Source organism: Harpia harpyja, chromosome 21 (assembly GCF_026419915.1).
Source record: "Harpia harpyja isolate bHarHar1 chromosome 21, bHarHar1 primary haplotype, whole genome shotgun sequence".
Taxonomy (NCBI): Eukaryota; Metazoa; Chordata; class Aves; order Accipitriformes; family Accipitridae; genus Harpia; species Harpia harpyja.
In genome coordinates, this window is record NC_068960.1 from 1024327 (window position 1) to 1039866 (window position 15540).

Here is a 15540-nt window from a genome sequence, read left to right on the forward strand (position 1 = left end):
TGGCAAATATTTTAGTTCACTATATAAATAATTTCATTGTGGAATAACCACCTGGCTATTCTGATGTGTTACATAGCATAGAGGCAAACAAACATACCAAGGCAGCATTCAAGACCTTCCTTTCATATGAAGTTTACACATGGGGGAAAACTTCAGTAAAGCAAACTACTGAACTGGGTATGAAAGTGTTCTGATAAAGAGCTACTTACGTAGACTTCTTAAAATAACCACCTTGGTACAAGACACTATTTCAGAAGTACTACATGGCATGAGCTTCACTTATGTGTCTTTATTAAAAAGATATGCCAAATGTCCTAAAAACAGCAGAAAAACAACGAACCCATAGCACTATCCCTTCTTAAGCTTTACTTCTAAACAAAGCAGGTTAATTTTCAAAAGAGAAGATGATTGTCCATGCAAAACACATTTAAAGAGATGTTTTTTTCTGACCATTGATATAATTAAAAAATTCTCCAATACTGAAGACTTAAAAACTTACTGCGGCCAGGGCAATTAAAGAAGACTTTAAATTTAGCAGTAGTTGTGTTCCCTGGCTTTTACAAAGGACCTACCAAACAGTTATAACCACAGCTGGAACTGGGGGGAGATCCTATCCCAGAGTCTGTCAGGTAATTACAGATAAAACAACTGGAGCCATTACCTATTCCAGCAATTTTGACTTCAACACTTCAAGCTACAGTTTTTCTTCTAGCCCTAAAATAAAGACTGATCCCAATATCCATTAAATAACGCTTTAAAAAAAAAAAAAAAGTCAAGAACTTAACAATCTTCAAAGATATTCCATTAAGGTATAAAATTTGTTAACCCAAATGGCCTGTACATTGATACTCTTTCAATAGGAAGGGATCTACAGATATGCCAAATTTCATGAGATTTTTAATTTCAGAGATAACAAGGAGAATACCTAGAAGTTGCCGCTGAAGGCTAAAAGAGGAACTAGGGAGAGTGAGTGAGTAAGACTGAGACAGGCAAATGAAAGTAGTATTTACTTTCAGATACAAAGGTGTCAAAAGACATTAAGTCACTCTTGCGTGCTGCTGGACTATGGCCACCTCCACGTTACCTCCCAGGCAATTCATCAGAGAAGATTTTGAAACCATTACAAAAACCCAGCACTGAAAAATTATTTTCCTTTACATTATCATCTTACCTACACATCTCAAAGAACATGACAAAACATCCAAACCAGACATCCAATTCCCGGTTATAGTAGAGGAAAGGGATCTTTCAGGCATACAGATACATGGCACCAAGAAGTGAGATCCTGGCTGCCCAACCCCACTCGTCGGTTCTGATGAGTTTACCTTGCACACATGGGAATGCCCCAACCAGCATAGCCCAGAGTTAAAGATCTGACAGGATGCTACAGACAACACAAACATTTTCCTAAAATGGGAAAGTGATTTGGCCAACCTTCCTCTTCCCTAAAGGCTCTCAGAACCTTCTCCTTACCAGCTGGACGTGCAGACATATTATTCAAGTAATTAACATATTATTTAAACTGCGGAACTACTCCCAGTAAAGCAGCTGCCTCAGATGGTCAGTATAGCATTGTGGCAGTACCACACAGGGACACATTGACATCTCCCAGCCTAAAGGTTGTCCAGCCACATCATCACAAAATCAAGCAAAATTAAGCAAAACTGGGAAGAATGCAATACACAAATGGGAACCCAACTAATTAAATATTGGACTGGTGTTCACAAAAGAAGTGAAATGAACGACAGTACGTTCAAAAAATCCTCTGGATACAATGAGGAGGTTTAATAGATTGTATAGAGAGTAATACTTCTTAAATTAGTTTACAAGTGAATTTTTATTTAAATCACTACTTGCTACCATATAATTTGACCAGTAGAGGATATATGCTGGAGAAAAAGTTTCATCTTAGAAGCAAGCAAGTATATGAAAGTTACTTTAAACCTGACTACAGACAGGAACAAAGTTACACAGGTGAAGTAAAAAAAAAAAAAATATTAACTACTTAAAAATTACTTCTTGGAATGGTAAAGAGTTCTATCAGTATGTTACAAAAGTAATACTGGAAAGTAATATTGGAAACATTTCTCAAGGGGCACATGGATAAACTGCTTCCAGTGCTTTGATTGTTTACTTTCATTTTAAATACTACTTCTTCAAGATTCAGTAATCAGAACAGCTCAAAATTTAACTAAAACTTGAAATACCAAGGCTATTTTCCAGAAATCTTTTTTTGTTAACTGAAGGAGCTAGGAGTCACATCCTTTGTGGTGTATAAAACGTTAACTTTGAGAAACACTGGGAATTCAGTAAAGTTTCAGAAGAAACTATCTTTGGGAACAAGTTACAACATCACTGCTGTGTGCACATCAGAAAATAAATACAACTATAAAAATAAGAAAGTATTTGTCCAAAATATTAAGTATTAGCATGCATTAATACCAAACCTATTCAAAAAATCGAGATCCCTACAAAGTAAGTTACTTTTTTTCCAGCCAAAAATAGACTGACCTTATTGTCCCCAAAAATTTGCTGAACTGCATGCTAGTACATTCACTGAATGGCAAATTATGCACATGTAACAGGTAAGTTTACTCTTAAAAGGGTATTTGAAAAGAATGCATAACAAGCCAAAATAACAAAGGATAACTATACTTAAATAGTAATATTAATAAAGGTAAAGGTTGATCCATTTTGTAAGACAACCAAGCTTCAGGTAGATGAACAAAGAAAAACACTGACCTAACAACAAAAAGCAATTCTGATATTCTAAACAAGTTGTGCCCTAGCTGTATCTCTAGATATGAAGAAAAAAAAAAGAAAAAAAAAAGACGTCTTTGAAATGCTGTTCAGAATGCTCTGGGAACTGTCTGAAAGACCCCTCCTTGTGACATCTGTGTACCAAAACTGGATGCAAAAAAGATGCTTCGTAACATGACCATGCTTGGATCAATTATTAGGATAAAGACTGGAAATTCAGAACATAGCAGTGGTCATACGGGCTTCAACATCTGTTCAAAAACAGACACGTCTATTGTACACCGCTGGCAACAATGAGCAACTAAGACGTCTTAAGTTTCAGCATGAAACGTGCACAAAGATGGCTGAAACCATCCTGCAACGTTTAATATTAAGCTATGACACAGGAAAATATCTCATCATGCTACAGCTTACATTTAAGGTTTAAATAATATTAGCTCAAATATTTCACTGTTAATTGAATTTAAACTATTTGATTTCAGTTAAAGGAAAACAAGGTACCTCCCCCTCACCTGGCTGTTTTTTGCTGCTGTTCGGCACTTCTCCGTTGGTCACTGGCTGTTTATTTGTGACAGTGCTGCCTCCTGACTGGCCGTTTAATACTTTAGGAGTAGATCCCAGGTTTGCAGCTATAACTGGTAACTGCTGACCTCGTTTCAGAAGCTGTTTCTGTTCCTGGTGTCGAAATCGTGGTGGTACTTCACGAGGAGGGTATCGAGGCAAGGTCTGCTGCTGCTGACTGTTGGCTGTGGCCCGCTTGGCATTATTATTAGTGCTGGTTACTGTGGAAGTGCCGTTAGAGGTGACAGGCTGAGGCTGGCTTACACTTGTCTTTGTTTGTTCTGGCACTACCCCCACCCCCAAAAAAAAGAAAGTTGGACAAAGTTATTCATAAGAACAGCAACTTAAAAAGTTGAAGACTAAGTCAATATTCTCAGATGTGTTTATGTATTATGTAATGGCAGCATTTTTTTTTTTTTGTGATTCAAGTTGTAACTCATTCCCCACTAAAAGCTCTATTATCCCATAATCACACAGCTTTAAAAGCACAGATCTGGAAGCAGAAATATGTCTTGCTATCACTTCTAACAAAGTTATCTCCGTTAAAGTATGCTACTACTAACAAGCTTTCTATAGCTTTTCCTGACAAATCAGCACTATGCCAGTTTATTTCAGCATTTAAACTTTATTTTAAAAAATACTTAAGTACTAAAAAAAAACCCCAACAACAAAAAAACTTACTCCAATGGGAAACTTAAGTGTTACATATAGAAAAATGTTCCAGTCTTGCCCCAAAACAAGAAGAGGTGAACAGGACATACAGAACGCATTGTTAAGACTTGCCTGCTTTATCAGTCCTAACATCCAAATTAATACCCTTAAGTCAATCTGTTGCCAGCAGAAAAAGCTAATAGCTCAGGTAACCCCCATACACAGCTTGGCAGGACTGTGCCAGCATTGATAACATGCCAAATGTGCAACCACAACTCCAAATTATCTTTCAGTCTTGACAGCACAGCCACTTCAAGGCAAGATGAAGGTCAAATAGTTTGCAGACGTCAGCTGTGAGTGAACACACCAAACTCAGATGCTGAATAAAGGGAAAACCACAACATCCTCAACTCAACACCTCCTCCCCAGCCACTGCGAAAGCAAAGATGGCAAGTATGGGGGTGTTCAGGTGGAGGCAACTGGTTAGTAAACCAGGCTCAACAGATAGGAAGGAACATGTGAGCTACTGGATGGGTTTCCTGGTGCTACTGCCATTCATCCCAACCACCGTAACAGGTAAACTGTACTTCCAATCCTTACATTATTGATACGTTAATGTACTTTTCAAATTTCTTGGATGAGAGATCCATAAAGCGCATTTACATTTACTGTGGAATTTTCCGAGATACCTCAAGACCCCATCGTGACTTCCCTCAGCACTGACCTCCCTATGCGGTCAAGTCACCATCTCTACTCAGAACTTCACAAAATTAAACTAACAGTTTTAGAAGTTACTGAAAGAAAATAGTTTAATCTGTGCGGCATTCCTGCTGCTAACAGTGAGGGCAAAGCTCAGTAATGCAACTTCTCTGATGACAAACATTTAAAGAGGTTCCTACTAGCTACATGTCACTCCTTCCTCAGCAACACAACCCTTTCTGGGCCTGTACAGACAACAGTGGGGAAAAGTGACCCAGGGTAAATTCATCCCCACATTTTTTTCATGGAGATCCTATGAGAGAAGACTTCAGGACGCAGCTCCATTAAACTGCTCCAACGGCATCTCTAAGGTGGTGGCAGGCTACGGAAGAGGACCGATCCTGTGTGCTGGGAAAGAGGGAAACTGAGGCAGGCACTACTGCTCGGGACAGGCAAGGGCTCTCGCTCTGCACTGCTGGGTGAGGCGGCGCCCAATTGCTAATTAGGTTTCAGTTACTATAAGGCTGCCTTTATTTTCAAGAATAGTTTTGCACATTGGCAGCATCTAAACATACATGACTTAAGGCTTAAAAGCAGCATCCTCAAACCATTTCCCTGCTGTTTTCCATTTAACAATTTCCCAGCATGTCAGAAGCAGGAATACTGTTACTATATGACTGACAATGTAGTTTTCTGGGGCTTTTCAAATTTTTTGGTTTTAAAGACCATTTTATCATTCATTTTCAGGAACAGATTCACGTGAATACTACATAAAAAATAAAAGAAAACAAACTCCTTAAGCTTTTGTTTAAAGAATCAATTTGAATACTGTCGGTGTTACTTATGACTGTAACTTCTTTTTATTTCTACTATAATACATGGTTACACATTTTGAAAAATACAAACGTGAAGGCCTTTAGAATAAAATGTCACCTAAGCATCAGCATCCGAGTTGTGTTTTAATGGAATACTACATTTAGGCTACTTAAGAAAAGCAGAAACAAAAAATTTGAGAGCCCTCCTTGTTTCACAGGTGGCCAGATACAGGCCTTTGACAGAAGTCTCAAGGGGAGAGGAGGAGCACCCAGCTCCAGCTGCTCACCAACACCCTCACTCCACAGCCCCACCATCTCCCCTGCCCTGACACAGCACTGACCCAGCTCTCTCTATTTCACAGCTGACTGGAGAAGGACAGAATTAAGGGGAGGAATGGCCAAGACATACGTCAATTTAATGTACAGAGCACGGGGAATAGAAGGTATTCAAGAGCTATTAGATAAATTGGCAAGTTGATAAAAATCACCAACACCATATCAGATTCCATCAATTTAAGTTGTTACCTATATTAAGAGAGTAGGTAACTCAGAGCAGATTCCTTGCACAATGTTTTGATGCATATAATGCAACAACAAATTTTGATCAAAACTGAATTTCACAAATACAAAGAAGTCTTAAACAAATCTATGTCCATTTATTCCTTTTCAAATTTCCTGGTTTAAAAATAATTAAAATAACTGAAAATTACTAAGTCTTTGGGGGGGGGCTATTTTAGCAAATAGCTAAGAATTTGTCAACAATTTAATGCATAAGCACTTAGCACGTTTCTGTGGTCTAGGCACTGCAACAAGCTTTGGGAAAAAAAAAAAAATCCTTCACATAACCACAATCTGCGTAACTACTGCCCAAATCTTAACTTTTTGATCTATCAATTTGCCTTCTGCTGCAACTGATTCATGCTAATTACTCTCTACAGTTTAAAGCACAGTTCAGCCTACACCTGAGGTGTACTGACAGTGATATGCAAAAAACAACCACTTTTTGCAGCCAGTATATCATTATCAAGCCAACAAAGTAGTTATATGGTAATGACACTACTTAGGGACACATACATCCTTTAGCCTTCTGCACACTGTATTTAAGTTTTTTTGATTGGTTGTTGTTTTTTGTTTTGGTTTTTTTTTTTACTGTCAGCTTAAGTGGAAAGTATACCTCGCTTAAATAGTTTTTTAATCCAACACAGAACACCCCATAACACCGTCAATGAAAGAGATTCAGTTTTCCTATACTACTACTTGCATTCATGTACAATTTCTCCTCTCAGATAAAGTAAAATCATTTCTATTTGACATTCCATGAGACATCCAAACAGAGTTGCAAGTAGCATGCTTAGAGCAGTACTACAACACAGCAACATTAATACTTTACTTTCCTAATTAAAGCTACTTTAAGACAAAGTGCGTATTATAACAGAATCCAATGGACTTGCAGGTAGTCGAATCACTTTCGACTATAAAAGAATGCAACTAATAAACAAGGTACCTTCTGCCAAGCCACCCCCTAAGCTACGACATGAACAAGTCTTCACAAACAGTTTAAGAAAATTGTATTTCTCATATATTCTATGCCTTCATTTCTTTAGCAAATATGGTAATTCTTTCTATTATCAGCAAACTAAATAGAAATCTACCAGATAATAGTTATACTAAAGAATATGCAGGGTTTACATTCATATGTTAATTTCAAACTAAAATTAATCAGAAGTGCAACAGAATTCCCTTGCCTTTGCTTCCCTAAGTACCACAGACTAAGTTTTAAGCTATACAAATTTATCTTGTCCAACATTTTCTGGCCCACAACTTCTCAGAAGACTAAATAATACATTAATATTCCAATATGGCTACTATAAATTCCAACACCCTTTAATTATTATCTTAATATTTTAATCTGTTATAAACAAGTTGCTTGTTTAATAAAAGTTTGTTCTGCACACCAGTATTTTATTCTGAATCATATTAAGGCAGAAAGATAATATTAACAGACTTACAGTCTATCTCAGTTAATTTACTTGACTAGTAATAGCAAGTTTACAGAAACAAAAATTAAAAATGACAGATTTTCATAAAGAACAAACCTGCTGAAAACCCACAAAGCAGGGGATGGTGAAGTTACAGTTTACAGAGAGATTCCAAAGAAAGACGCTTCCAACTTGTGTTGCTTTCCCACTCTGCAGATTTCATTAGAAAATGGAGGAGAAGCATGGTGTCATTTTACTGCTCCAGGAGTGCTGCCTGCCAACTCCTCCTGGAGTAGGGGCCCAGTGACTTAAACTCCCCCTCCAATAAAAAAAATGGCAGCTGTTTGAATAACTTTAATGCAGATGGAAAACAGTTTCTCGCTCACACAAAATCAGCGTACAAAGATCAAATCGTCTACTAAACCACACAAAGAACAGCACCAAGCTGTCATTTAAATGTTTCTTCTTGCTGCTGCTGAAGCTGACCTCTTAAAAATGTATTGTAATGCTCTCTCCCTGCATGTCATGCCCCAAAGAGTTGTCAGTGCTGGAATGCTGAAGGGCAAACAGAGGAAGTCTGGCTTTCAAGCTGACACACGTAAGATGTAGTGCTAGAATTTTCGTTGTGGAAAAATGGCCGCAGCTGTAAGCTCAGCTAGCTGATCTGGAAAATATCTAACTGTTTGCCAATTCATTAACCCCTGAAGATCCGCACAAAGGTAAGTTGTATGCTATTCCTACAGGCAATTTTAACAGCAAGCATTTGTGATTCTGTTCATTTTTGCTATTTGCTTTCAAGATTTAAAAGCTAACATAACAGTTTTTCCAATCAGGAAAAGCACAGTTAGGCAAGTGAAAAAAAAAAAAAAAACTTGACAAAAAACAGAAGAGTTAGTGTATTCAGGCAATTTTGCTTCACAGAGAAGAAAATGAATAAGAAGTTTCCAAGGTGGGAAATATGAGTCAAAGATTTCAATTCCACACCCAGCTATTTTTAAAAGCACTTTCCGTTTCAGTGGTTGATTCAAAGTTTATTCTGTTCTGCAATAAAAAAATTGTACTTTATGCCTCTGCCTTCTACAAAGTAGGGGAATTCAGAACTGAAGATTGACAGATGTTTTCAGCTCTAGCTTGTACTGTTTTGCAAAGCACAAAAGCATTCAGAACAACTAACCACAACGCTAGCATCAACATTACTGTTCAAATTTTATAAACTACTCCACTAGGATATTATGGACATACACTGAAGCGTGTGCAAAAAGATACTTCATCTCATAATGAAACCTCATTCTGCAGAAGTACACCATGATTACTGAAGTGAGCATATACAACAAAACTCAAACATTCTTCTTAAATAGCATTTACTTTAGTGCTTGGCTTATCATTAGCTACTCGTGGCCACAGTGCGGTTTGCAGAATCTTGTTTTAGGAGAAATTCAGGGTAAATGGATTGATTTGTCTGTCTTTAATAGCACTGACATTAAACACAGTAAAAATATGTATTTTGCCAAGCCAGAAGGAACACCACAACAATTGACAATTCTACAGTATTCTCAACAAATAAGGACTTCCAAATGATACTTATTTTTTTCCTAAAATACCTGGTACAAGAGCACTTGGAGGGCACTTGTCGATGTACAAATTTGCTATGCTAGCTGCTGCACAAATAGAGAAACCTTCCACTTAGCAACTAAATAATACATTCATCTCTAACTCCTGTGAACTTCCCACTTTTAATAAAACCAGATGTATAAAACTAGACAGGTTAGAATATTTTAAATCCGCAGCACTGACATACATGCATTTTTAATGACGATACTACAGTATTAAAATGCTACTTGTACTTATATTAGCATCATCTTCATTAATTCCATTCCTAATTCTGAACAGGAAAAAAAATCAGTACTACTAACTTCCTCGGAAGGTAGTCTTATAATTTTACATGCACACTGGTAGCTACTTCAGCTGGTACAACAGCAATTCCTACCTTAGCTAAAACAACATTTTGGAGCCATCCAAACTATGCTTAAAAACAAGAAATAACCTCCCTACCCACCCCCACCACTTAACCAGCTACTTTTCTGAAAGAAGGAACATAATTCTGAATAATTTAGAGATCCTATACGCTTGTATTTTATCTTCAGCTCATGCACAGAATAAATTATTTAAGACATTAACGCGATGGAAACTTGGAAGCTAATGAAACATTAATTTGCATCCTGAATACAAGTAGGCAAAACTGTTGAAACAATGAAGGATCTATGTGCAACACAAGCCATGAATTTTGTTCCTATAGAAACTGTTGCAAAAAGTCCTGCATCTGAATCTCATGTCTGTTCTTCTTCAGAAGGACTGCCAGCTTGCATTTCTTTGACAACTCTAAATTCCTGCTAAACTTCCTGAAATACCCTTTTAATAATAATGTAACATTAAAGTTGGAACTTAATACTTCCATCAGTAAACATTAGGCCTCCAAGGAGAAAATGGGAAAAAAAAAAATTTACTCTGTCCTTCAAAAGAAAGGCATTTTCTTTCAATTTGAAGATTACCATCAGGTAGCCTACTGAGCAGAATTACTGCCCTCCTGTCTTCATGCTATTTTTAGTCATTTGCTTTTGCAGCCTCGTCCCTTATGTGACGCATGGATGCCAGTGCAGCGTAAGTACATAGGTCAAATGTTTATTCAAAATGGACGTTATTATTTACTGCAAAGTATTTTATCATTTTCCTTCTTCACTATCTTTTCAGATACATTTTATTACTTTAGAATAAAACCAAACACTTCCATGATTCTTTAAATCTGGTATATTATCTTAGAAGCCTTATTGCAGGAACATACAGAAGAAAACAAATGCTTAGCCTGTACTTCAAATGCAATTCCATGTGCTGCTTGAATAAGGGTGCTTTAAAAAAAACAAATTAAGAATAATTATAATACTCTTCCAGCAATTTTATTAAGTATTCAGTCCTGTGCCTAAAGACAAACATAGAATTCCCAGCTGATTTCAGTGACCAGAGCCAGGTTGGAAGGGCCAGGACCTACAGTCAGCCCAATGAAACCCACAGGATTGTTGCACATATAGAACGTAAGCTTCCATTACTGACATCAGCTGTAGAATCAGTGCACTAAAACTCCTGCAGCCACCATGCTCTGGCAGCTCCCTCTGCCCCAAGTGATCAATACTCCATAACCAAAACATCAGCCTCCTCTAAGCAGCACATAGAACTCCAAGACACAGAACCAAAGTGTCCTCGTTCCCTCCGCAGAGCATCATCACACACTGAAAACCTATTGGTCCTACTATCTTTTTTTTTTTTTTCTCCATTTAAACACATACGCTAAAGTACACATTGCACTTAAATAAACTAGACATAAATGTGTCTCCTGATACCTGGTAATTGGTACTGCAGTCCTCAGCAGGAGAATCGGCGCATTTTTTATGTGGAGAACCTGCCTCCTCCATTTCAACCACACGCGAACTAGGATGCTTCTTCAAACGCACACCTCAGTAATGGACACTTTCATTTGTTTCTTTGCCTCTTCTCAAGCGCAGTATGTCCTCTACCATTTTACTACCTTCATGCCAGAACAGCACTTCAAACACTTTTTGATTTTTTCCAACAGTAATTGCATCTCTGCTAAGCAGGGCTTCCACGCTCCTGTTCCTACCACTGCTCAAGTAAGCATTAAATTAAACCCAATGTTCCCAGAAAACAGGGATTCAGCAAGCACTCCACATGATCACTTATGCAATTATTATCCACTTCCCAACTAACAGGTTATGAGCTAGAATTAAAGAGAAAGCGAAAAGAATCTTTTTTTCCCCTTTATAGAAGCCAGTTGGAATGGAGATCTGTATAAAACCCACAAACATTCAGAATAACTGCAGTGTTCCCAGCCTGCCGCTGAACATCGAAATTACAGCTTTCAGATACTGTCATCTTGATCATTTTGTCAGGATGAACCCTCCACATGCAATAGTTAGTTAAAACTAGACGTATCAATTACTTGTCTATCAAGCATTCCCAACCCCAGTTGCACTTAGAATATTTGGAAATTAAGTTTCAAACATATCTGTTACATGGATCTATACATGGTCATACTTGAAGTGTTAGAGTGTTTGTGCACTTTTCAAACAAAGCAAAAAAGGGAAAGGAATAAAACAAATAAAGGAAAATAACTCAAAGTATTATGTATATGCCTGGTGCTGTATAAGTAACTGAGAATGGAAAATAGGAAGAACAGAAGACTCCAATCCCTGGCATAAACCCTTAGCCATTACTCTTCTAGTCTTTTGTGATCACTGTTTGCAAAAGTGCAACTGAAGTTTCAAGGATCCTATCTCTTAGTTGTGAGAAGAGCTTTCAGGTAACCCATTTGCTCCAACATATTTAAAAACACAGAAATAATATACAGAATAGAAATAACTCTGAAGTAACTTACCTTTGATTTTTTGTTCAATGGCCTAGAACAAGAAAAAAGAAGTGTCAGTGATTTGTGCAGATAAGAGAAAAACCACATGTGCACGTGCCACTTCACAAAGCAACATTAGCTTTTGACTTCCCTCTTTTAAAATGTTTTAAAGTTATTTAATTATCTACTTCAGAAGTGTCTCTCTAGCCAACCCATGCCTATTACTACTTATGCCTAGAAAGCTGTTTAAATGTTATAGAAGACAAAATTAATTTGAAAGATAACTACATGAAACAGACTGAATTAAACTTGCAAATTAAGGTGTTTTAAGTGAGTTAAAAACTGTGCCTGGAAGCAAAGAACCGCCACCACTTTTATTGCAGAATATGGCAAGGCAACAGGGAGGGACCTCAAAATTTAAAGGAAGAAAGTAAGTAAATGCAAAAGCTTTAAGTCTCTCATTTCCAGGATTCCACTGGTTACATCTGTGATAAGGCCAAGATGACAGATGGATTTGAATAAAATTATATCATAGGATAAAAACAGGGAAACATTTCTTGTATGAAAGTGCACCTTAATTGTGCAGTTTTAACTATAAAATGTAGTGAAACTGACTTCACAAAGGACCTTTCAAAAGCACAAATCATAGTTCTTCCTATCTGAAACTAGACTTTTATTAAATACCACTTTTAAAATGCACTACTGCCAAAGCAAAACTAGATTTAATTTGATATGGTCACTTCGGTAGTGGTATACAACCCATTTTAATGATGATATTGCATATATTAATAGTATGCAATAAATTTGCGATACTTAAGCTATGATTGTCTATAATTAAACTGTGAAGAGAGAGAAAAAAGAGCACATGTGAATGCAAGAAAAATTTATTGATTCACTGATTTGATGTAAGACTTGGCTAGATTCAGACATTAGCACTGTTAGCGCTGACTACTGAAACTTTATTAATGAGTCTTCAGTGCCATAGCCTCACTTCTCAAGGAAATCAAGAGTACATTAACAGAAACCCTCTTCTTCAACTTCTTAAGCTGACAAAGGCAAGGATACATACAAAAATTTAAGTTATACTGTCCAATAGTTCAAAATGCAGCCTCTTGCTCCCAAGAAACCTTGAGCATAAGCTTTTCGCGTTTTGTTTTTTTTTTATTTATGCTCTTAGAGAGTGCTAAAAATAGCTAAAGACTAAGATGCCTGCAAAATCTCTTCTGAAGAAAATCCATTCTACTAGCAACAATGCATCAGCCACTGGAATTAAGAAAGCAAAAATAAAGCCAATGGCCGATTACACAGGGGTATCAAAAACGCCACACCATGTTCATTTTCATTTTTGCCTATCTTATCCTTATTACCCTGACTCCTCCAATACCATTGCCCCTCTTGCTCATCTTCCAAAAGGCAGCTGCTGTACTTGGGGCCACTATATAACACCTCAACTTTTCATTATGCTCTTTGTTCAACAAATCTGGTTAAAAAAATTATTTTGAAGACTTGGTAAGTTTTGTATGCACTTTGAACTCCAGGGTACTGTATGCACAGCAGCTGGCTTTGAACCAAGTGTTCAAAACACGTTTTTATACTGTCATAAAAAGGTAAATGGAATACAACAGTTGATGTCCCACAAAAGCTCAGCATCAGGATGCAAGCACAGAACATCCTTCTCTAAGTTGTGTCATACCTCTGCGATTGCTGCTGTTGTTCTACTACTCCTTTTAGTTCCAATAATTAAAAAACTACAGTATATATAAAACCCAAGCATTAGCTTTTCCTTCCACAGCATGATTACATGATGCCTTTTCAGTTCTTGCCATGCCTAAGCACATGTTTAGAGCTTAGTCTGGAGAGCCTGTAAGCTCACCCCCTCTCCCCAGTTGTGACTTGAAATTCTTCAAAATTTTTTTGCTGTTCCACAGCACCCAAAGAGATCAGTGAAGACACAGGGTCATAGGACAAGGCTACTGACTGTTTTTTATACTACAGTGCTATTCTCTAAGAGGAGAAATATTTGAACATATTTCAGCTAGGGACTTCCAAAATATATCAGTACTTGGTGCACAGTTAAATGCTTTGAAGTTTTTGCTAGAGAGGCTATGGTTGATAATACAAAACAGTATGTTCTTAAGAGATCAAACAAAGTTAGCTTACAAAACAATAAGAGCAGTTTTGGCCAACCTGAAACTACTCACGAATATTAACAGAACAGAAGAGGGATTCTCCCTTCCCTGTGACCTACATTAACAAGTTTTTCATTTTACTCTACAATCAAGCCACGTCTGTACTAGGACTTTTTTTTTTTTTAACAGCTAAATTAACTGGCAGTTGTTTGTTACCATGGTTTTTCAGGGGCATATTCTCTTTAATCTAGATTAAGTTTAAGCTTCTCCAGGAATGCACATGAGGATCCTTGTGACATCCTACTCCTCTGCCCATAGAAGCTGCTTAAATTCCTGATAAAGTCCACGCACTCAACATTTTGTTACTCTGAGAATACAGCACATCAAAAAATACATGTGGCTTCTAAAGAACAGTCTAGCAGCTGCTCCAGAGCAGGAGAAAGCATAAGCAAAACTTCCAATTTTAGGCAAAGGTCTGGTCTCTCCACTTCAAAAAAAATATTTATGCTTTTATTTCTTCTACAAATTTCACTCAAACATGCCTTTCAAACTCATGAAAAAACTAAATTTTGGAGGAGAAAGTCAGCTATGAAGAACCACTTATTTAAAAGATTCAAATTCTACAAGTAAAGCAGCTCCTTTCCCGTTACAACTTCTGATTAAAAAAGAATTCCAATAGGTAAATGAGTTATAAATTTACAATTGAGGTCCAAAAATTATTATGCAGCTTTACTGTCAGCTACTGAAAAGAATCTCTCATTCTGAAATATGAGCAAATACCTCTTCTAGGAGCATCCCTCCAGTACTATTTCATTTAGCTTTGTTGCAAGATTAGACCTACCTAATTTTGTACAGGTGCACAACAAACACCTTTATTTAGGCCAACGAACAGGGAGAGTCGACTACTGATTTTTTGACTATATAATAAGCATCTAGCATTAGTCAATGGAATCAAAGAAAAGACGTTAAACAGGTTCACTTTGCTACCACCAGTTAGCAAACAAACCTGAAATGGACATGTTTTTAAAAACAGATTTACAAGCTCCTCTCAAGCTTAGCGTCAATATTTAGAATCAATGGCCATGATTAATATCTTGACAGTAAACAGGAATTCTGAAGTGTTTACAAGCATTTCTGTGATGTTTCCATCTCAAAACACCTTTCCTGTCAGTATTTTCATTTTTATCCTCCTTCCCTAATACAAATTGTCTTATGACACATATTTCCATACTGAAGGACAAGAAGTTATGTTAAAGTAAGGATACAGCTGAAAGCCATTATCTTCAAAAAAAAAAAAGCTAATTTTATTCTACTAATAAATGCACTAACATTGAGTAAGTTTTCAAACTTGAAACTGCTTCAACAGACAATCAGGAAAAAGAATGGTCATCTCAATAACATTTCATCTCTGAAGAAACTGTACACAAAGCCAATTAAGACATTCAATATGTCAGTTACCACTAAGTAACTGACAGTACATTTAAAGCTTAAAACATTAAATTAAAAAGAAAACACTTATGAATAACAACAGC

At 36.9% G+C, this 15540-nt stretch overlaps 1 protein-coding gene across 16 annotated transcripts in view; it reads right to left on the reverse strand.

Moving 5' to 3' along the window:
* TNRC6A (trinucleotide repeat containing adaptor 6A) overlaps nucleotides 1–15540 on the reverse strand; it is a 105235-nt gene that overhangs the window by 24726 nt on the left and 64969 nt on the right. For 14 of the 16 annotated variants that reach the window (XM_052773377.1, XM_052773364.1, XM_052773367.1 and 11 more), the window contains 2 exons: nucleotides 11910–11931; nucleotides 3273–3608 (listed from right to left, as the gene is read on the reverse strand). In XM_052773377.1, the coding sequence (XP_052629337.1) occupies nucleotides 3273–3608; nucleotides 11910–11931 (358 nt within the window). The remainder of the gene's footprint in view (nucleotides 1–3272; nucleotides 3609–11909; nucleotides 11932–15540) is intronic. The other 2 variants (XM_052773372.1, XM_052773375.1) reach the window with 2 other exon arrangements.